Source organism: Grus americana, chromosome 6 (assembly GCF_028858705.1).
Source record: "Grus americana isolate bGruAme1 chromosome 6, bGruAme1.mat, whole genome shotgun sequence".
NCBI lineage: Eukaryota > Metazoa > Chordata > Aves > Gruiformes > Gruidae > Grus > Grus americana.
Window position 1 is genome coordinate 30,198,344 of NC_072857.1, and position 23,658 is coordinate 30,222,001.

The following is a 23,658-nucleotide window of genomic DNA, read 5'->3' on the forward strand; positions in this document are numbered from 1 at the left end:
TAAAACAGAATCTTGGCCTGGGAAAGAAGTTATTATTTCATTTACTTCAAGATGTTTTTAAAGCAAATATTTAAGTCTGCTGTTAAACTCTCTTTACATAAAAGAGGATGTTAAACGATTTCTCCAAAATCTCAGCTTTGTTTTTAATTTTTTATTAGGTGGTGAGAAGAAACAGTTTGATGACCCTCGAGCACAATGATCTCCATTTATGTGCACTTCATAAACTCTCACCTGCTTTACCAAGGCATCCTACCCCTGCCAAAAGAAAGTCTTTTCTGGAAAAAAGGGAAGGTCAGTCCTGCACATCTCTGCCAATGTCTCAGATTTTTTGTGAGGTCTTCAAAAGCAAACACCTAGATTTGAGATGGGCCCACATACGTGATTGCAGTACTGAGCACTCACTCACCAGAATCCATTCAGTTATTACCTCAATACAGAACATCAAACATCCAGATCTGACAGGGGATGACCACCCACACAAACTAGATATGAGCAGGTTGGAGATAAGAAAGCCTGAACTTCATGGCTTTTTCCTGCTCCTCCTTTCCCACTCCGCTCTCAGCCATGCATGAAGTCTGGTACTTCCCTGCCCCCTTCATAATCTGATTCAGCTCACTAAAGCAATGAAAAACTAATTCAACAAAAGAGTTAATAGTTTTCCACTTGTTTAGTGAGTTAAATCAGCTCATGAAGGGCTTAGAAAAGTGCCAGAGAGCAAAAGAGAGAAAGACTGTGAAGCTTGAAGCAGGGAGGGAAAAGGGGGAAGCAGGACTGCCTTTTTGGGTGGCACTAGTACATGAATTCAGATGTTTCTTGTTACCTACTCTTCCTGACTCATTACAACACTACGTCCCTTTTCCCTGAGAGCTGTTGCCCCTGAGATTGCGCAGGCCAGGGGATGGAAAATCTACTGAGATCAGTACTCCTGGTATAAATAGCACTCCTGTTAGTTTGGGAGAGGAGTGGTTCTGGGGCAATTTCGCTCTCTGATCTGGCATTTTTAAGGCATTGGGCTTCCAATGTTGAGTTTATGAATGGAATAGTGCTGGGTTGCAGCACATCCTTTTGCCAGGATCTTCCTGGCTTTCCACCTCTCCAGATACAGAGCTAGAAGATATCATTCGACCCTTTGGCAATTTAGCATAAGAGTTTTGACCATTATGGGGTAGCAGCTATGTAAAAGAGCAAAGCCATTCTCTCTGTGGCTCCAGGGCAGAAGAAATTTACAACTGATGTTTTGGATAGACACCCAGAGGAAAGTGATTCAGTTCCCATCATTAGATCCCTCATTGCCCATGCATAACAAATCCTTTCATTTAACATATCTTGAGCATTTAGTGGCTCCCAATTGGGAGCAGACATCCAGCCATAACTATCCCATGGCAGGCATTAGCAATTCTGCTTCTTCACTGCTCTTAGTCCAGCCATCTCCAAGAGTGCAAAAGGAATGCAGAACCCCCCTAGCCCAACTTGGCATCATTTACAGCTGTTCTGAGCATAACTCAGAAGCGGAGAGCTATCTTTTACCTATGCAGCCAGCCATCCATTTTAGAAAAGCTGCTTATTTGTACCAGTTTTTAGAAGCTTTTGCAATGCAACAGCCAGTGCCGGTGTGCTTAAGAACTATTGTTTTACTTCCAAAAAGGTTCCAAATGCCCATCTCTCCACAAACAAACCTGCACATGGGAAGCTGAAACATACCTAAGTAGAACTCAGTAGGATACTCTAGTCTGATCTTGCTTATACTGCTGTGAGGTCACTGTAATATTATTCCAGATTCATTGCAGAGCAAATGAAAGGCAGAAGGTCCTAATACTGAGACAAAATTCTCTTCGGTATTGCAAAGGGAGGTCAGGCATTCACACTTACTTTGAGAATGGCTGGTGTTTGGGAGATCTGTGTCCACGTAATCTAGAGGTGGAAAGATTTTTGGGACATAGCTTGCCTTTTCATCAAGGCAGAGAACTTTAAAGACTGACACGTAACATAAGGAATACCTCTTGTCCTCTTAACTGAGCAGTGCCTGCAGATAGTCTATGTGCTCTTTTATATAGCTAATCTATACGTTCCTGCAATTATGTCTATAGCAAGGACAAAGGGGAACATAAACAGTTTTGCGGCTTCCTGCCCAGATCTGCAGTGTTTGGTTAGCAAACAACTGACTGGGGTGGGGCTGGAGATGTAGCTCCCTTCGACTAAAATGTCACCTTCCAGCTCTTTCTATGGCTGCCACCCATTTCTCTGGTGTTTCCCCATAGCTCCATGACTGGTTTTGTTCCAGTGCCTCAATGCTCTGCATAATTCTTGCTCAGAGAAGTTCTCCCAGTCATGCCAGTGACACTACTCAGATGAATAAGAAGTATTCAGGGTTTGCATGCCTGCACCTTAATAATTTATCTTTGTCTTCCTTTTCTTCCCAGATCTGCTGTGAAGTTACACCAAGGTTTCAGGTTTCTCGTGTCCCAGAGCTGAGAAAAAGTATCCCAGATAACTGAAACCAAGTGGAGTAGTATATGAGCACAGTAAGTTACTTGCTTTCGTGATTCTTCGAGGAAGAATTCTATGAGAAATTTCACAGTGACTGTAGTTGGGAAAAACCTTTGAGATTTCCCCATGTATCCTGATCAGCACTCACCTCAGACTAGCTTTCCTTCTCATAGCCTGTCAGCAGCCCTGAGATCAAGGAGATTAAAACACCCAAACACCCTGGTAACTCATTAATGAGCCAGGACTCTTTGCAACAGCTGGACCAAAAATGGCCTGTGTTTGGCTGCATCTTAATTCTTTGCCATCTCCCCTCTGCTCATCAACACCTGCACACATTTGGGACCCAGTATAAGAAGACCCCTGAATTCAGCTCTAAGCAACCAGTCTGCAATGCACATGTCTAATGCTCTGCTGGTGTGAAACCAGTATGCTGGTAATCCTGTTAGTAGTGGCAGAAGCTCCCTCTAGGAAATTATAACAAATAGTCTTAAACAATTCCTTTTGTTGACAACTTTATCCAAGAAACCATCTTCCCTGGAGACTTCACTCAACTTTTGACTAATCCCCTCCTTCCCTCAGGAGCTCTTTTGTTGAAGGAGATTGTAGGCAAACCCCAGGAATGACAGGTCTCTGTAAGCCTTGGATCAGCCTCTACATTCTTTCAATTGTCAGTCCCCATCTGTCCTGTTTGTACATTGATCTTCTGGTCCAGGGATCTCTCTATTAAGTGACACATGGCTGAGTTTATTCTGCAAGTCCAGTGTCCAGACTGTGCTGTTACATCTTCGTTGCCAAGTCAATCTTTCTGACATTGCTTTCTGAAAAACAAAAGGCAGGACATCTGCACAATTTCATTCTCTTCTACTGAAAGGTGATTTCTAAAAATACCAACACCCCCCACCCCCCAACCAAACTCTGTCCTTGTTTTATACTCTCAAAGATTTTGCTTCATTTTGTCAATATCAAGAGTTATTTCAAAGGCCCTTGGTGTAATGGAAGGTTGAATCTGCCCCTGTTGCAAAGGAATTCTGTTAGCATAAAAATCCATGGCCTAAGTCCTGAATCAAAAGGAAAAATAAATCCTATTTACAAATATTCTGCAGGGCTAGTGACTTCAGTTACTTTGTTTATTAAGAGTTGGTTTAAAACAAGGTCTAATCTTCCTGTAGATTCAACTACGCTTAGCTAGTACAGTAGCACATACATATAAGAGGCACTGCATTATTTATCTGCATTTTGAGAGGCAGCATGCAAACGGAAGCAGATTCCCATGATCCATACGTTCCTCCTCAGCAGGTAGAGGGAAAGAGGTGGAATAGGGTAGAAAATGGATGGAGCGTTGGCATGTAGTGTATATCACCCTGGGATAGATGCCTGGCACTATCTCTTCCCTTCCTGAAACCAGAAGGAGAACAAGGAGGAGACTGTGGTCACGTTTTGTCCCTTGCTGTGTCACTCAGGGCCCATGGATTCATGATTGAGCCTGGTACATTTAGTTTTTTGGTTTTGTCTATTTTTGTAACTTAAGTCAGGTTGGCCAATGAAGGAAGGCTGGCCAGTTTCCTTATGTTCCCAGGAAATTCCATTCTCTCATGTGCCAGCATGAGGCTGTTGTGCTTTAGATGCCTATCTACCTCTGATTAGATTTGAAAAAGCACACAGAACCCCCTGCTTTCCATTGGTAGCCTATTAAAATGGCAAAAAAATTACTGTTTCATTTATAACCTTGCTTGTATGTCTGAATCCAGATGCCTTTTTTAAAAAGACAATTAATAATATGAACACTATCACTTATAGAATGTTTTCCTTTAATGAAGTGCAGAAGAAAACTTTACATGACATTTAAGCTTGTTTAGTATGTTTTGTAAGCAGCTTAAAAAAATGGGACACAATCACTTTGAGGCCAGGTTAACATAAAAAAAAAAGAAAATGTTTAAGAGTATCTCCTACTATTTTCATGGTTTGACTATTTTAAACTATGTATTTGTGAAATACTATCAAAATCAGTTAAAACTGGTCAAATCCAAGTTCATTGAACACTGAAGCATGAATGCCCTCCTCAAGTGAGTTGTCCCAGAAGCATTAGTGGAACTGACAACCAGCTTTTTTGGCAGGATTAGTTCCTCTCTGATCACAGAGAGGGAACAGCCACCCTGTCTGCACTTAGCTGAGCAGGTGAGCAGGGAATGTATTCAGGCTGCCTCCAAAATTCAATCTGGTCACAGGGCTGGCAGTGTCAGGTCCTTCTCAAAAGGACTTGAGGCTCTCGTGTTTGCCTGCTGTTGTCTACATGATGAGGGCAGATGGGGTAGAAAGAGGCTGTGAGACCAGGCGCTGAGTGCTGGGACCTGACCCTATAGCAGGTACAGGCCATCCACATGCATTTGAAAGCAGACAGGCAGCTCAGGTTTGCTCTGCTATCACAGCTAGGTTGCCTCTTAGCTTGGCAAACAATAAGATAGTCAAACTAATTTGGCCTCAAGATCAGTTTCCAGGTCTGCCCTGCAAGCACAGACCCAGCCGGTGACACTGACTGGACACGTGCTGTTAACAAATGCACAAAGTAAACAAAGAGACAGGATATAATAAAAGGATATTTTCCGGTAATTTCTTTCAATAACAGTGATTGTAAGCGATCTTTTGGTCTTCTGTAACAAAAAGGAGATGAAAAATGTTGATGCTGACGCATCATTTTGAGGCATGTCATATTAAAATAATGATTAATTAAACCCAAGGATGTTATGAACTAAGGCGATTTTTGCCTAGCTCTGCTCAGGTTCCACTGCATGTGAAATCAAAACAAGTAAGCTCAATAGACAAGGACAAAGGTGAACAAAGCAATTTGGTCAGTTTAAGCAATGGGGAAATGAAGCAATATTTTGACTGGGGAGGCATCAGTGGAAAGGGCACTGGTCTGAGACTTGGGAATATGATGAAACAAACCCAAACTTCCCACTGAGCATTTTGTGTTGGGGGCCATTGGCTTGCTGATCTCTTCTCTCTGAATGTGAGATTTCCCACTTTGTCCTCAGCCTGGGATGTGGTCATCCAGCCCTGGGTATAAGTTCTGTTTTCCCGCCTTCTAGTAGACAAAGGAATTCATGTGCTAAGGATGATGGCAGCAGCATTGACAGTGGCAACTACAGGCTTACCCAAGAATTAGTCAATCATCCCTGCTTTCTGCCAAAACTTGCTTGAACCTCCTGAGAGATGGCCTTTTCTATAAGAAGCAAACAGGTCACAGATTTCAGGTTGCAGCCTCACTCCTGGAACTGTGAGCACTGATTGTCCTGTGGAAAAATCAGATTAAAGAGAAAGCTGCAAAATGGTCCTTTTCCTTCCTGTGCTACTTTCCTAATGCTCTCCTGTGACATTAGCCACAGTATAAACTAATTCAGGATCCTATTTCTCACAGTTCTGTTCCTTCTGATTTTTTTGGAAAATGATTTCTTTAATCTAGGCACCCTTCTCTAGAAATCTCATGTACGGTTTCTTTTCTTTTTTCTTTTTCTTTTTCTTGGAGCAACCAGCAAAATACTATCTGGTAGAATAGTGGTAGGAATGCAACCCGCTAATCAAAAGGATTCAAATGGATCTACACACTGCCAAGCTCTCTCCTTCCCACCCAGTGGAGGGGGAAAAAAGAAAAAGAAAAAAGAGATAGAGCGAAGGCACGGAGCTTCTCTCCTTCAGCAATCTCACAAATGCAAAACCTTCCACTCCAGTGACTCCTCATTAACTTACCAAATCTGACAGTCTAATTATCGTAGCTGCTTCATGCTTAGAATAAATAAATACTAAAGTGGGTGTTTAAAGAAATTGAGCAGTGAAATTCAGTCATCTAGACAGTCAATAGAGAGAGAGTTTATTTTAAATTTTTATATTCTTATGTATTTATATCATTTTAGGAAAGATAATGAGATAGTTGTCTTTCAGGCTAATTGAGTTCCTAGGCTGATGGTTGCTTGCTGTCACAATCTCAAACTTAGCTTTAACTTTTGTGCCTTAGAAATCTGATCACTACATCCCCATTTGCTCTTTTCTGCTGATAACTGGGTGAAGGCAAAAGTGCACCTGAGGATGGGAAGTGACTACATGGGAGTTCCAGCCTGGATGTCTTTCACAGCAAACAAGACAACTAAATCTTCTCAGATTTGCATTTAAGAGTGTTAAAGGGAAAGTGGAAGTTAAAGACACCTCAGCTATAACTTGCAGTTGGACAAAATACAGAAAAATGTCTGCTAACCTCTGATGCAATAGCATCTGCCTTCATGAAGGGTATTAACAGTGCTCCCCCCGCAAGAGCAGTTCATCTCCCTGAACAATAAGACCTTTATAGAGATTCTTTGGCCTGAGATCAATGGGAGTCAGAGCATTTGATCCATGTCTGTAGGACTTTGTTTCCACAAGTCATGTGGGCCAAACTTTGCGCCAGTTGTGTTTTGCTCACACCCCAGCTCGTGCTCTTGCAAAAGCACAGCTGGCACAAAGTTTGGCCCCTTGTCTCTGAAAAGTTGAATAGCACGCTGTTTTAGGAGAAGCGGTACAGTGTCATCACCACCTGGCACACTGGTTTTGAATTGCAGGGGAGAGGTGACAATCAGAGACCAACTGTACCCAAAAGGAGCAAGTCCTTCCTAGTCGAAGCCAGGATCACATCCACACAAGACGCTATCCTCCTCATGGAGCACAAACTGGACTTGATGACTAACAGCTATGTCGATGGTATGCCCAGGGCCAAATGTCTCCTGAACTGTGAGAAAGCTCTGTACTGAGCCCGGTGCGGAGGGGATAGGATCTGAGGTGTCAGCTCTGGCCTCCCTGGCCCATGTGCCTGGGTTGTTCAGCCAGAGCTCCTCTGGCAGTATGTTTTCTTGGGAGCACACTGGTGCTAACCCCAAATCTCACTGCTCACCCTCCTTGCTTGTGAACCTGCTCTAAAGCATTTGAGGGCAAAAGAGAGGGAAAATAAACCAAATCTATAACTAAGAATAATAAGCTACAATTGTTACTGTGTCTGACCTGTCTGACAGCGGAGTGAGATACCTTCTCAGAAGGCCCTTTGCACTTCAGGACTGACACTGAGTTGAGAGCACAGCTCATGCTTTCTTGATTCAAGGATCTCATCTTTCTTCCAGGAGTGATTAATTGGACAGAAAACATTCTGCTTTAGCAGGTGGCAAAGGGTTAGACTGAAGTTTTATCAGAGCTGCTGTAGTGCAGGGCTGCACTGCACAAAGATAATTGTCTCAGGATTGGCTTAGGCCAGAAAAAGGACAGCAAATGCTCCATTTTTATGAAAGGTCATCTCTGCCACCCCTTAGGCTACTAGCCACAGTGGAAGGAAGCTGGAGAATCCCCTGCTCCTCCCCTCTGTGGCTATATCCAGAGGTGCTGGTGGCACGTGTAGAATTAAGGCCACCAAGACGATGAGTGGGGTTTGAACCTGAGCCTTAGCAGCCCCTTCTAGCCCTAGAGGCACAGGAGCGAGCAGCTGTAGGAGAGCCCCATCTGTGAAGCAGCCGACAGAGAGTCTTCCTCTTACAGCGTGGGCTACTTTTTTTTTTCTAGTACTTTGCATCCAGATGAGCAGAAGTAACGACAACCTGTTCCCCTCTGTGGGAGCCGACCACCAGGAAGCAAAAAGCTCCGTGCTCCCTCTCCCCCTTCCCAGGGGCAACAGCCAGCCTCTAGCCATTAGCGTTCCCCTCAGTAATCAGAAACGTGCTATTTGGAGGGATAATTATCTTTGAAACACTGATTTATCCAATTATTTTTTCCCAGGAATTGACCTTTGAAAAACATCCTCTAGCTTCCAGCTTGTCATAGCAACTTATAAAGAGGACAGTTATGGATACAATTATTTCATAAAAATAGAAAATAATTTCTTACAGAAACCTTTTATTTTTTCAAATGTTGTTTCCCTCTTACTTTCTCACACACCTTGGGACCAACCCCCTCCTCCTTTCACCTTTCATCTCCAGCTCATTCTTTGCCCTTCTGCTTTAACATTCTCCTTCAGAGGATAGGGACTAATAGCCAGCATCCTCCAGAATATATTTAAAATCTGCACTGTGTTATCATAGCAATGAGAATTTTAAAATGATATAGTTAAATTCCAAAATAGTGTGATGCCAAAGTGACACAAAAGAACAAATGTCTTACACGATTATGGCAATAGGGATGGCTACGTGGGGAATTATTCAGAATTGCCTAATTTTTACAGGCTTAATGAGTCACTCATGAATATGGTCTTACATGATCATACTGTACTTGTTTCAGCCCCATGCACTTTGATTCTGTTCCCAGCGCATTGGTTGCTATGATAACGCCATGCAGTTTCCTGTCCATAAAGTACTTCTCACCACAATATGGGGGATAATAAATATGGGATGGTGCATAAATCCAGGTGAAATGAATCTGTCCCCTCTCTGGCAGCGTGTCGGAGAGATTGACACATTATGCCAATCTGTTTTCTCATTCCTTCTATTTCTCCTCACTCTCTCCCTTTCTCTCACACTGTCTGTCTCTGTACCTGTTTTTTTCCACTCTCTCTCTCTCTCTCGGCACTGACACTTTCATCTTCTCCCTTGGGGATTGGAGATGTCACTGCGGGAAGTGCTTGTCCGCCTCTCCGGCAGCAGCAGAGCCCTGTGGCTTTGACAAACCTCATTTAATTGGGAGGAAGCCAGGAGGGTTTGAAAGAACTGAAACATCCACGAAACTCCTTTTATCAGGCATAATTTAAACTCTGCATGGAAAAAACCCTATATGTATAAAGAAAAGTCAACTTCCCTCCTGCTGTGCGTGCTCCCCTCCTCCCCCCCCGGCACAGGCAGGCTCCTGCGAGATTCCATCTTTTCATTTTTCTAAAAGTGTCAAAGTAGATTTGTGCTCTGTGGCTGGGTGAACAGAAAAGGAATGCAGATGTCTCTCACTCATGCACACACACACAGAGAGCACCTTCTGAAGGGCAGCGGTTTGGGAGAGACGCTAGCTGGCTGCTCCTTGGGATGTGTCGCAGGAGCCAGAAATTAGGTTTTCAAATAGCTTGACAACGCAGCCCAAGAAGGCTTCTTCTTAATTGCTCCTATCTTAAAAGAAACAAAACACCAAACTAACTAGTGTAGCGGGTGCCCAGGAGGCAATGGGGAATGTGAGGGCTCTCTGGCTTGTTGCCCAATAGGAGGGAGCTTTTCCTAGTGAGGAACAGAACCTGTAGCTTGAGAGACCCTGTATTTATTGTCAGCTTAGGGCAGGAGAGGCAGATCTGTGTGTATGCAGCTGTGTGCTTGAGAAGGGAGCAAGGGAAGAAGAAAATAAAGCAGGTAAAGCTGAGGGAGCACTGGTGTGACAGGGTATGAGGAACAGCTGTTGTCTCTGAACATCAAAAGGGAGCAGGAGGAGCGGTCCAAGGGAATTGGGGCTAGCACATCATGCTGAGCAGCTGGGAATTCAGGACATCAGGAGGGACCGGCATGTGAGTTATACTGAATACACAGTGTGAGCCAGCCCGAGGGAAAGCTCCAGGCCCCTGGGGTTACAGAATGGGGGAGAAACAACCTGTCAAAGCATATACACCTCCGCTTTGTAAATGTACCATGCCGGCAGCCCATCCAGGTCCCCTTCTAGTGTTAACACTGTGGTCAAGTGGAAGAAAACAGAAAAACAAGCTGTCAGATTTGCAAGGGGTGTAAACTTTGCAGCATACAGGAGTGGGAAGGGAGGGTAGGCAGGAAAGAGAGACGTCTGGGTGAATAGCAGAGACTTTCAAACACAGAAGAAACTCATAACAAATGGCATGTGAAGTAGCTCTTTCTTGGTGAGATGAAATCAAGAGTTAACTTACCAGCAGGAACTTGATAGAGCTGAGGAGGCAGAGGGCTGAAGAAGCCATGAAGAAGCGCATCTTGCGCAGAGATCCGGCCTCGAGGGAAGGCTGTAAGCATCTTGAAGGCTAAATCCTCTGCTGCTGACACCCTGCTCAGCCTGGGAAAACAGGAGAAAAAATAGCAGAGGAGATGAGCACAAGCCAGAAAGCTGGAACCAGAACTTGACCCAGCCCTTCTCAGAGCTTGAGGCAGAGATAGTGGAGGGACACGGGGGAGCTGGATAAACCCACCCCAGCTATATAGCTTTCCAGGACATTTGCTTTTCCATGTGAGTTTGATTATGTTGGAGTATATGCATCCAGGATTTGAGCTCAAACTCATGCTTTCAGAGGAATTTTGAAACTAAATTGTTATTTGTAAAAAGAAGGTTGTAAGTAAAAGGGAAAATGCTGCTGGGGAGACAATATTTTCCATGTTGTAACTGGAATATCAGAGGTTGGTGCTACCAGTTTACACTGACAATGCAAGTGCACAAAATAACCTGACTGGCCCACTGAGCAGACCAGAGGTCAAAACTAAAACACTGAAGAAAATACCATTTCCCCTTTCCCTACCCTAGTATCAGTAGTGCAGCTGGTTGTAAAATGCGTTGGGGATTCACACAGATGAACCTGTTTCTCAGGATGAGTGCTTAAAATAGATGTAATACACACATGCTCCATGCCCAGCAAATACCAATGCCAAGTGGCTGCTTTCTAGAGGAGCGCACAGCTGGGTACAAGGAAGTGGAAGAGAGAAAACAAACCAACAAGGAAACAAATAAAAATAGTAATTTAGTTTTACAGCTTTTACTTTGTTTGTTTGTTCTGATCATGTTTCAGCATCAGGAGGCCCATCAGAGCATGGCCTGTTGTGCTTCCTCCCTTGGTCCCTACTGGTACTTCCCCTCCAAGTGACATCAGGTGCCGGGATCCCCCTGCCCCTGTGCTCCCCCTCCCTACAGAGGACATTTGACATGCTGACATTTTTGCTTTGAAGAGATAAATTGTAAAAAAAAGAAGGGAAAAAACACAGAGAAAGAGAGAGAGATCCTAAGAAACGGATTTATAAAAGCTATCTGGCCTCACTGTGGTAGGTAACTGCTGAATTCTCACCTCCAGCAAAATGGTTTGAGCCCTGCTGCCTGGGGGAGCAGGGATGGGACAGGGAGCCAAAGCATCCAGCCTGAGGCTGCTTGCTAGAGCTGTGCCACAGGCTGCCCCTGCCATGGCAGAGTCTTACTGGAAACCCTCTGCCCTCTTGGTCCCTGCTGCTGCAGACTCCCACACTGGGCAGCAACATGGTTCAGTGCTTCCCACCATGGCTCAGGCTTCCTGGTGGTGGCCAAGCTCTGCACAGAGCTCCCCTTTGATTTCTTAATTGGCCATGGAGAGTCATGGCTGAGCGGTCTGTATGAAGCAGCTCTTTCCTTCCCAAGAGCCAAGCATGCCAAGGCGGCCGTTCGGCCATAGCAGCATAAGGACTCTGTAACGCAGAGTTGGAGCTCACCCACATGCAGCCCAGAGCTCTGCCGCAGAGGCACTGGGCCAGCCCGTAGGTGTGGGGCTGTAATGGGGCCTGTCAAGGGATTATGGCCAAAAAGCAGAAGTGCAGTGCAGCAGAGTTGTGAGGAAAATAGTTATTTCTTTGTTCAGGCTGAGAGGGGATTTGTTCTGTTCCAGGACCTGTGTTATCAGGGTTTGGGACATGCTGAACTTTGTGTGTTTCTGAAGATGTGCATTACAATGGCTGGCATTTCAGTAACCTGTGCTTTGCTGAAAACTTCAGCATGTTTGTTCAGCCATTCAGAACAGTGTTTGGGAAACCTGAAGGGCTGCACACTTCCCTCCGAGCAGGGCTGGATCCCAAGCGATGAGCTGAACAGATAATAAACGGCACTGATGAAAAATGTGCTTATGTCCTCAAAAAATATTTGATTCTTGACCTGTGCATGAACACAATCCTGAGGTCAAATCCTGTCTAGTCTTTTCCTACCTATCTATAAAGCCTGTTGTGTGCCTCAAAATCAGTTTTGGGGGGATTTGGTTTTAATGACTTTCTGAGCTAGGTTAGGGCACTTCGCCTGATTATAAATTTCTTTCACTGATACGTATAAACATTATGTATATGTGTGTGTGTACATGTTTATGCTTGAAAAATACTCCCTTCTCTTAGCACACTAGGGAGTGATTGAGTGGTGTTGGTGTGCCTGATCAAGCTGAGGTATGTAACCACAGCCCTAGTCTCATAGCTTTTTGCCACTGAAGAATGTGAATTTTCCCCTCCTAACTAATCACAAGATTATTTCATTGTCTTGTAAAAATGCTGTCCTAGCATATCTTCCTTACCACCGTTGAGCAACGTTCCTGCAGTCTGTTTCTAGAAATGAAAATTGGGACAGTGCAAAGTCTGTCTTCAGTCTGGGCGAGAGGGCCTGGGAACATATGACCTTCTGAATCGAACTGTGTCCTGCAAAAAGCTGCACATAATGTCATTGAATCACTGCTTATCTGAGAATAATCACTACTCCTCCAAGAATAATAAACCCACTATGTGCCTACCTCTACTGCGATCTCTTGAAATCAGTTGCTTAACTGATGTTAGATCTGCTTGTTACTGCAGAGCCACCCCGCTCTTCCTGAGCTTGCCAAAAGAGCTCATTTCAAGTTAAATGATTGCATAAAGAAACAAATAAACCCAGAGGCGATTTTGACGTTGCTGTTCTAGGTAGCTTACCTGTCACAGATAACTTGGAGTCTCTGAGGTCTCCTGGAAGCAGCCAGTTCTAGAAAGTGTAATATGCAATCACAGGATTAAATGAAAATCAAGCCAAAAACCATTCTTTGAGCCCTTACAAAAAACGCATGCTCAGAATTTCAAAGGGCCCTATAGAATCTGTCATCTTAGTATTTATAAATATACATTATTGCTATAGGACTTGAGTACCGGCATTGATGTTAATAAGGCTGTTCCAGTTCTGTAACCCTTTCCTTTCATACATCTGTGAATATAGGCTTTGGGCCTCCTTCTGTTACAGTGCAAGTCTTAGCTTTGACTTCAATAAAAGCAACATCAGTCCCTAAAGCCTTCACACCAAGGAAGCAGAAAGAGGTTTGCAGGCCTGAATCCCCAGCAATTGTCTTGCCTTACCAAGGGGCTGCTGAGCTTCATGTATTGCCCTGTGGGCACATGGGGCTTTTCTGCATGGATCTGGCAGAAAGACTGAGGATGGAGCAAAGGCGCTTGGGTCCCACTCGCTTCTTGCCCACTGCTCTTGTCAATCCCTCCCTAAAGTTGTGTTTATCAAGTTAACCATTTTCATGCACGCTTTGTACTTAATGATTCAAACATCTCTACCAGACTGGAACTTTGCAGAGTTTGCAGTTTTGGGAAGGCTGTGTTGTTGTTGCCTTTTGTCAAGGATGGATTTCTAAACGTTGTGGAAAATGTAGAGGAAGACATTCCTCAAATGTTTTCTTATGAAGCATTAATTTTCTCAGGCTTAGATATAAATGAATGGCTTAAGCCTGGAAGAGTTCCCCTTAGAGCTGATCAACAGAGACATTTTCTTGCATCAGAAAGGCTGTAATTTCTACCCAGCTATATTTTCTTGAGCACCATTTCTGACAGCAGAGGTGAACGGTGCTCTAGCCATGGAAAGAATAGCAGGAAGGGTGATGTAGACCTCTCCTCCAGCCCAGCCTGGACAAGCATTCCCCACGGCAGTGAGACCACCAGGAGGCAAGCACCACTGGTCTGTTGCCAGTAAACTTGGAGCTCAGCTGGGGCTTATGCTGCACTGTCTGAGAGCATCTGCCTCCCTTCCTGCCCAGGAGCACCGGCCACATCATTCAGGGACAGAAGCTGCCGGCTGCAGGCAAAGCGGGAGTCCCCTCTGCCTTCCCCTGCGTGGCCATTTCCAGAGTGCCAGACCTGGGATCTCCGTCACTCAGTGTCTGACTTCATGCACAGACAATTTGAATAAGTGCAAATGACTGAACTTCCAGCACTTAACCTTTCCAGCAGCAATCTTTCACCATTAAGCAAGGCAAGCAGGTTGTTAAACCTGTCTATCACAGGGTAAGGAACAGTTCACAATTGAAGTGTTGTCCTACACCCAAATACTAAGGCAATTGCTAAAGCAGTAAATGGCAATATAACCTGGGACGGGATTCATGACTCTTTAGGTGCCAGAGCACTGGTATTATTAACCAATATATAGAAGTTATATGTTAGTATCTTGAATAGCCCCTTCCCAAATCAGTCACCAAGATTAAATCTGGCAGAACGTTCCTCTTGGATCACTAATAACATTTTCTCTGCATCCTCCTTCCTTCATTTTGCCCCCTTGACTGTAATAAAAGTGTAGAAATAAATTGTCCATATTGAGTAGAGATGTAAAATTTCCAGGCAGAATAGAAGAAAAACAATTTAACAAATGGTTTAGAAAGGCATAGGATTTTTTTGTATGAGGTAGAAATTTTTACCTCTTCACAGAGCTGGCCAAAAACTTTCAAATGTTGTAACTTTCTGCCAGAAAATTTTGATTTGTGAGATGGAAACATTCCATGACAATATATCAGTTTCCTTTAATATTTAATAAAAATGTCAAGATGACTTAAATATTGTACTTGAACTCTACTGCATTCTTTTAACATTAATATTCTTTAATGAGTTTAACATAAAAGTTAAAAAATGCACGTTCAGTTGATAACAGCAGGGCAAAATGTTTCAATGATATCTAACTGAAATGTCACTTTGTTTTTGTGGCGTGCATTTTCAAGATTAACATTCCAAAGAAGAAATAGGATTTTCTTTACATTACAGATAGAAATATCAGCTTGCTTACTGGGATCTGGGAGGAATACCTGAATTAGAGTCTTCACTGTCTCGAGCAAGCCTCTTGACTTAAATTTATCATTTATATAACGTGGCGATTAATAATTATCTACAAGGGAAAACGTAAGAGCCAGTGAGCCCACTACTGCTGTCTCTGTCCAAACATATCTCTCAGTGGAGAATTCTGCTTGAGCGAGGACTGCCAAACTTGCCACTTTAAGTATATAGAGCTTTGATTATAAATGGAAGATATGGGTAAGAAAACAGCGTGTCTCTGCTCAAGGATTTAATGCAGTTAACTAATCCACTTTAAATCAGTTCAGATTAATCTCCTGACTGACCCCATATAGACAAACCCTTAGAGAATGCCGAGGCCCCATTGTGTAGAGCAGGGTAAGAACAGAGCAGTAAATATTTTCCCTACTGTAAGATTAAGACCAATCTAAAATTGTAAAACAACGTAAACAGCTACTCCTTAAAGGTAAGAGATAAAGAATATTTGGATATAATTCCAAAAAGTGGATGAACTACTGATTTAATTGTCTTACAATGAGGATATAGACATAAAATGATGAGATTGTGTTGGTCTGATTGGCTTTTTTAACAATAGGAGTAGATCTGAAAGCACTTGGGTTTGTTATTTTCTATCCATATGCAAGGTGGTGTGTGCTAATGAGGAAATACCTTCCTATATGAAAAGCCAGGTGGAAGTGGCTAATGAACTGATAATGAGGCAAGCAAGCCAGAGGACAGAAGTTAAACTTTCCTAATTGATGAAGAAAGAGAAAGAGGATGCCAAGTGCTGCTGGATGAAGGCGCTGGGGTTGCAGGCTCGCAGAGAAAATTTCTCTCATTAGTGAAATCTCTGTGGCTGCAGGACAGACGCAGAGCTCTGTCTGTGTGGCAGGCTGGAAGCTGCAGCCTGTGCCCAGTGCCAGACAGATAGGAAGTTTCCCTGCAGCCTGGCCAGCATATACCGCACATTAGTTACAGTGCTGCTCTTCCCTTTGGGATCAAAGCCACATGCAGTTTATTATGACAATAAAAATTTCATCGTTTTAGAATTCACTTTCCAACCATCCCATTTGTTAAATGAAGCATCAGCATAAAAGTGAGATAAAAAAAAAAGGCGGGGGGGGGAAGCACTCGGAGTGCAGACTTCATCTGCATTCTCAAAACTCATTTGAAATTTACGGTTCAGAGCCAGCTGCTTGTTGCCTCCATCTGCTGGTGACATTTTGGAAATGCAACAGATACTAAACTACTCGGGAGCAGAAGTAGAATCTGGAAAGCTTCTAAATCTCATTCAGCATAGCAAAGCCTGCAGAAATGTGAAAAACTAGGCTTAATTTAAAAGTCGTTGCTGCATCTGAAAAAGCCCAGTGTAACACCTGTGTCTGCTAAGTGAGATGATACTACCTGTCATAGGAAACTTCATTAGTCAGCCTGTGCAATAAGTCAAGGAGTAAAGCTCACTCGTAGCGAGCTCATCATGTTATAAACAAATAAGCACTGTTCCCTGCTCGTTGGAATCCAAATGTCAGAAAAAGGAAACAAAACCCAAGTCGGCACATTGGACGTTCCGGTATTCCCAGTTTGGCAAAAGCACTAGCTTAATGTCATGGGCTGTGATTCCTAATCCTTTCCTGCCCTTGACCCCTGCTGTCTAGATTCAAACTTGTAACCATTAATGGGGCTGGATCAAAACACTGGCCTTCTGGTGTCACCAATGGTGTTTAGAGGGGATTTAAACTCCCTGCTTTTCAGCGCAGTGAAATGAACACAGCAGTAGATTAATGCAAGGATTTGAGCTCACACAGCATGAGAGCTTTCAAAAATAGTGTTAACAGAGCTACAACTGCCTCTTTCAGGGGAAGCAAAATGAGGGGAACAGAACAAATGAACAAACACAGGGCAAAGCCTTGTCACTACGGGCAGGACTCCTAAGCCTGAGGAGCCAGGGAGAGGGCCAGCCAGTGCCCTGAGACGTGGGGCAGGAGCTCTCCCAACCCTTCATGCTCTGCAGGAACCAGTTCTCAAGCCAGGGCTGGGGTAAAACCGTGCTTTCAGGCCCCACGGCTGCATGCAATTCCCTGCCCGAAGTGTCTCTCCTGCAGAGGGGTGGGGAGATAAGCTGCAGGGCTGGCCACAGAAGAGTTGCTCACCCATCCTTCCTGTTCACCTGGGGTCAGGCACAGGTTGAGACTTTCGCAAACTGTAGGCAATGGGCATGAGGCCCATTTCTGAACTTCTTTGTGCAAGGACGCACAGGGGCAGAGGGTGGACAAATACTCCTTTGTACATTCCATCCCTTGCCAGTTGCCCATAGAGGGGGCAGGGGAGCTGCTCTTCCTCCACCTGCCCTGTGTGTGTCTGGCTCACAGACCCCACAGCCCACACTGTATCTCCTCTTAAGACTGCAGCAGGATACGCTCCAGCCCACAGTAGTGACAGGAAAACATCTAAAGGTTTCCAGCTTTCATTTCAAAGACTCCTACTAACCCACCTGGCCCAGGAACCCTTCCAGTAACAACCTCAGTCTGGGGCTGAGCCTACACTGCTGAATCCAGTGGGAGTTTTGCCATCAACTTCAATGAGAATAGTCTCACACCTCGGTGCTTTGTTTTGCCCGTGTTCGTTCCTTGCCTCGGGCAGGAACCTGTTTGTTTGTTTGCTGCCTGCACTCACTGCGAACATCAATAGGACTAGCTAAAAGCATTCAAGCCATCAGATTTGGGGAAGCTCTCCGAAGTTTGTTTGCTTATCCAAACTATCCCAGGCACTCAGATTCGCACAACAGGGCTGGACATAACCTCAAGAGAGAGGGTTTTCTCAGGCAGACTCCACAGCTTCCCCTTGGGCTGAGCTTGTCCTGGGGGGGGTGAGGGGAAACAGCACTTGTGCTTCAGGGAAGAGAGGGGAAGTGCACAGGAAGTGAATGGCAAATAGCTTTAAAATAAGAGACTAATTTGCCTTCTTACCAGCAGCGCCATCAAAAACTGACTTGATTTAGTTCATGACTAGGGCAAATAGTCCAACCTTACATGACTAACCTTCTATCCGGACTGGTTTGTATAATCCAGGTGTGAGCTAAGTGCTTGGTTCCAGTACATTGCTGGAGCAGCTCAGAGCCCCTTAGGCAGGCTCTGAGGAGGGGAAAGGGATGCTGCCTCTCCAGCTGGCACAGCTGTTGCCCCAAACACTGGCTCAGCACCTCTCTCCCATGTGTTTGCTAGTATGGTGAGGATGCTCCCACAGGAAGGTGTCCTCTAACTCCTGCATTTCTGTCTGCTCCAGCCACAAAAGGCACCAGCATCACAGGATCACAGCACAGGTCAATTCTGCCCTGCTGGAGTCCATTAGGGAAACTTCCTATCGAGCCTGAAAGCAACTCAGACTTGAAAACCAATTATGGTAACTAGACTTGTCTTTACTGGAGCTATTTCCATGCCGCCTAGGTGCCTGTCCTCTCTCTCCCAGCCCTGCCACTGGCACCGTCCACAGCAGCAGAGGACAGCACCGCTACTCAGACAAAATAGAGCTAAATGGGAGTCACTGCTCAGTTCTGGGCACTCACACATTCTCTGTGGTCTGTACTAGTTACTTTGCTAGCGTAGCCTTAATGTTTGCACTTTTAGATTGTCCCTCTGTATAGCATTGGGATACCTAATCATCATCACTGAGAGGTTTTGGCCTTGTATGAGCAGATGACTGGCATAAATAAAATTGTTTGTGATCAGTTCGTCCCACACATGAGCATTTCTTTCCCCCCAGACTATCCTTCCCAACTTGTAGACTACCCAGCCAAGCCTTCAACAACTTAGAGAAGAAAGTGCTTCCTCCAGCTGTCTGCTCTGTGCTTGCTCCCTATCCAAATTAAACTTGCTGTGGACAGCGACACATTCCCATTTCACGCTGGTTTGATTAATGTGTCTCAGCTAATTGTGTGAAGGATTCCAGTCCTTTCAGCTGTGCAACCAGGTTATTGTTCAGCCAATCACGGCTACCATGTGAAAATGGAGGCTGTTTAGTGTTCATGCACCAGAATCAAAGGAGGGGCATCTTGGACTGGGTCACAGAGCAACACCCACTTCTTTGAAAAGATGTTACTATGCTCTACTAAACCTGTAAACCTCTTGCTCAAAGCAAGTCTTCTCCCTCCTCCTCTCCCCCCTGCTCTTTTTTCCCCCTTCTAGACAGACAGGCTCCCCCCACCACTCTGTTAGGGTACAAGTGAGAGAGAATGGCTAGATTCTAGATGGGTGGATTTCACATTCTAGGGTTTTTAATATTTCACTTTTATATTTCTCTTAGAGAATGATCCTGCTGAGAGGCTGAGAATCAGTGCTCATCATTTCCCCCTCACTGACACTTGAATATATGTTCCCAAGAGAAAACATTAAACAAAAAGAGAGAGAAAGGGAGAGAGAGAGAGGGGGAGAGGGAGAGTGACTGAGCTAGCTTTTCAAAGCATACTTCTCAACCTGCCCACATCCAAATAAGAGACAACTGGCCCTTTGAAGTCCAGGACACAGACTTCTCTACCAGCCCATGTGGAAATAAAAGAACCCAGCTTTATAAATCACACAGATTTCTCACCTTGCCCACATCAAAATCAGGGACAGTGACCTCTAAAACTGAGGTTTAAAGGCCCCCAAACCAATCTCCATAAAAATAAGGAGAGTTCAGATGAACTGTGTCTCCAGGTACCTGCCAGCTTTTCCAGTCTAAACCAGGAGACATCGGTCCTTTGCACTGAGGAGTGGATACTAACCACATTGTCAGCACTTGCAGCAATGAAATCTTCCATCAGCTTAACATACGCCCAGCGCTCAGCGAGGCAACTTTGCCACGCATGTACCTTTCCTTGTATCCTAGGCCAGTCCCAGTGTTGTAGGTCCTACAACAACACTATTGTTAAGTAGCTCAAGGGATTTAGTAACGCTGAAGCACAGGAATTTTCAGAATGAGTATTAATGACCCCAAAATTAAGTGGCTAGTGGCTCAGAGAAAAAGCTGTCATTCTTGTGAGTTAAATCCTACCTAGGTTATAGTTGGGGAGCTTGGAAAGTCCTGGCCAGGTGTCCTCAGTTGGGACTCCCAATACCTGCACAAAAGAAGAAATTAAAATAGTTATTTGTGCATGCTTGTACTTTGCTACATAAGGTTTTCAGCAAATGCTTAAATTTTGCTGAGTTGAGGTGTGAAAGCATTCAGAGCACCAATCACTGACTGCCATATGAATATGGATTTATATTTATCTTTTCTGAGCCTTTTCTTTACAAAATATGCTGTTCCAACCCATGAGTTTGGATCTAGTTTTGAATTTCCAAGGTAATGGGGCAAGTGATTTTTTTTCCCCCTGGACCTTTAATGAGATTCCTTGCCAAAGCAGACAGTGAGTTATATTTATTTAATTGAAATTAATTATATTCTGGGGATTGTTTTATCTGTTGTGTATCCACCCTAAATCTAGCTGTTAACTCTCTGGTCCAGCTTCTCTATACTTGCTACTCTGCCCTGCTTCCCCAAGCAGGCACTTTTTACTATAGTGAAAGGCCTTGGTGCAGCTCAGTTCAGTCCACTTTGGAAGAGGCATAGTTTCAGCCAGAAACATATTTACAATGCCCGTATTTCAGCAAGTGCTTTAAGTTAGTATAAATCATTGTCCTCTCTCTCTACCTTCTAACTGCTTGCTTCTCCTGTGATGAACCAGCTGAAGGAATCAACCTAGCTGATTTTGCTTAGTTTTGTTGGAAAGTTATGTTTCATGTAGAGAAGCCTTGTAGTCATTCATTTGGCACTCATCAGGTGTTCAGCTCAGCCACAGAAGCACACTGGTGGCATGCTGCAGCCTAATCCAGCCCACATGATGTCCTTCTCAGCACAATGTTAATCAATAAGATGGAGTTTGTGAATGCAAAACCTATGCCTGATCTCTTGAAATTTGAATGACCCATTTGGTCTTGCCTCTGCATCATCCCTTCATTAGTACTACCAGTCATTAGTGCTACTGTTTGTGCAGCCAGATGATGAACTGGGTAAATAAACTGTTCTCGCTTAGAGTAACCCAGGGAGAAAACCACGTTATAGGTTGCCCAGTTCATGTCGCACCACATGTGAGGGGTGACACAGGAGCAGGAACGAGCAGCCAGGGATAGAGATAGGGGATGGGGACTGCCACGGGGGCACTCGCCTCTAGAAGAAGTGTTGGTGAAATGACAGTCAGTCCTGACAATTCACCAGGACAAACACATTTCACAGAATGGGGGTTTGCCGGCTATGTATCTCTACAGTGTTTGAACCAACAGTCCTACGTGGAGATAAACATGCTGGGTGATACAGACTCATGCACACAAATGCAGACAGTCTCTAAACCAGGTGCCTCTATTATTAGTACATGAAAGGAACTGACTATTAGAAAATGGTAGGAATCCCCATTTTGAACCTCACACTCGGCAAAATATCTCAAGTTAGGCATCGAAAGCCTCTAAGGAGCTTTGAAATCTTGGCCTAACACAGAGCCTCATTCCAGGCTGTATAATAACATAAAACCTTCTGTGAAAGGCACTAATTATGTCATGGCTCTTAAAGCTTCCTTATGATTTTTAAATAAGTTTTTTTTTTGCCTTCTATAGCACAAATCCTATTAATCATGGTATTACTTATAATACCAGAGAAATGACAATAGGACTATAACCCTTCAACTGCAAAACCACAGGAAATGTATCCAGAGATTTCAGAGCTGTAAGTGGAAGGATACCCTTCATTCACACTCTGGGAAACTGGACCCTGCTCTGGCTTTGAACCCTGTTAATTGGCCAAGTATGGATTATTTTCTTTCTCAATAATTCTTTTTTTTTCACTCTCTATGAAAGGATATTCAGCATTTATTTAAATGGACTGAACTCAAGTCTCAGAACTGGACCCACTTGTCCTTTTATCACATTCTAGCTAAAAGCAGAGATGAAAACCCTACCAGGCAGGAGTGTTTCGGGATGAAGGGATTAAGAAGGAAAAATCTGACTTACACAGACTTGAGGCTATAAAGTCCTTTCTCACCACTTTCCAAATTTCAGTTTTCTGTACTTTCTCCTTTGAAAATCCATGTTTGGGAAACACTCTATGCAGAAGAGTGAATCCCTGGGAAGAGATGTGAAAGGGCAGACACCTACAGCAAAACCCAATAGGAATCTATAGGTTGACCTTCCTGAAGAGTGAGTAACAGGATCAGCAGTGAGCAGTACGGAACATAGAGAATCCATTAGTGCTGTTAACTGCCTCAATTCTACCAAGCCGCACTAAGGATGTGGCTCTGTGTTTCAGTTTCCCCAGCAGAACAAATGGCTTAAGAGGCTCCAGAATATGTCTGCTCTCACTCACTGCTGCCTTTATAAAGTAATTTCACACTTTCCATTATGCCAAAGCAGTCTCTAGGGCTGCACCATAAACTGGATGATACAAAACGTTCCAAGTTAAAATGAAGAAGGATCTCTGAAAAACCTCCGAGTCTTGCCATTTTCAAGCTAGTTTAAGAGCAGTATTAGAGGTCCTCTGTGAGAATATGGTGTGCTGCATCCTACAGTAAGTAAAGGATTTAACAAGAAGGAATAGAATTTGTAGTACCTGCACACCTTTTATGCCTTCTTCAATTTGATGTCACTTTAATTGGCTTTAAATTTTTGATGAGATGACAAACATCAAAGGAAAGTCATTTGATTTACTCCTGTGTCTGTAAGAAAGTTGCCAAATATAAAATGGGTTACAAAGTCTCCTATGAACTTGGCAGATTGGACCAAATTATTTCTGCTATTCACAGGACCCGTGCTTAGGACTTCAAAATTAAGTAGGGTGCTGGAGCAACAGATCCTTTTTTCTCTCCCATTTCCAGGTATATTTTACTCACCGCCCAGATCTTCTCCAGCTGTTCATGAATATCAGAAGTTCCTGCAAATATTGGCTGGCCCTGGATCATTTCAACAAATATACAGCCTGCACTCCTGCAAGAAAGCCAAGGTATTAACTCAATCACGTACATGATGTATATGATATGATTGTTGGGATGGGCAGGGGAGAAAGGAAGAGAGATAATTGTTGGACAAGACAGGTGATATCCTTGGAAAAGAAACCCACGAAACACCATCTTTTTTTCCAGCACCAAACAATTTGTTTCAGGTCTCTCTCAATTTATGCTGTTACAAACCCATCTAAAGAAATGGCAGAAGCCTGTGGAATACTAAGTTGTTTTCCATGAGAAAAAGGTGAAAAATTGGAGTGATAACAGTAGGAAAGATAAACATGGAACTACTACACACGATGTTGGCTTGAAGGATACGTTAGACGCAGAAAGAACCCAGAGGCACTAACCACTAGAGCGATTTTTCCTTCAGCAGGAATTATCTCTTCACTGGAGGCAAGATTTAATAGCATGAGGAACTTGGTGACAACAGCAAGTTAAAGC

The 23,658-nt window shown here is 43.9% G+C and overlaps 2 protein-coding genes and 1 long non-coding RNA gene across 3 annotated transcripts in view; 2 read left to right on the forward strand and 1 right to left on the reverse strand.

The window, feature by feature from the left end:
• The first annotated feature begins 161 nt into the window (after nucleotides 1–161).
• Nucleotides 162–23,144, forward strand: LOC129208262 (uncharacterized). Its single transcript, XR_008577747.1, has 3 exons — nucleotides 162–291; nucleotides 2,421–2,522; nucleotides 23,089–23,144. It is a non-coding gene; the product is annotated as an uncharacterized LOC129208262 (long non-coding RNA).
• The window catches only part of CDK15 (cyclin dependent kinase 15), a 35,315-nt gene continuing 14,435 nt past the window's right edge, over nucleotides 2,779–23,658 (reverse strand). Inside the window, exons 9-14 of the mRNA XM_054830648.1 lie at nucleotides 23,104–23,197; nucleotides 20,241–20,304; nucleotides 13,095–13,143; nucleotides 10,337–10,476; nucleotides 5,640–5,777; nucleotides 2,779–3,305 (exon numbers count right to left, since the gene is read on the reverse strand). Of these exons, the coding sequence (XP_054686623.1) occupies nucleotides 5,647–5,777; nucleotides 10,337–10,476; nucleotides 13,095–13,143; nucleotides 20,241–20,304; nucleotides 23,104–23,197 (478 nt within the window). The 3' untranslated portion in view covers nucleotides 2,779–3,305; nucleotides 5,640–5,646. The remainder of the gene's footprint in view (nucleotides 3,306–5,639; nucleotides 5,778–10,336; nucleotides 10,477–13,094; nucleotides 13,144–20,240; nucleotides 20,305–23,103; nucleotides 23,198–23,658) is intronic.
• Nucleotides 23,195–23,658, forward strand: part of ALS2 (alsin Rho guanine nucleotide exchange factor ALS2) — a 59,286-nt gene continuing 58,822 nt past the window's right edge. Inside the window, exon 1 of the mRNA XM_054830643.1 lies at nucleotides 23,195–23,213. The gene's annotated coding sequence lies outside the window, so the exon portion shown is untranslated. The remainder of the gene's footprint in view (nucleotides 23,214–23,658) is intronic.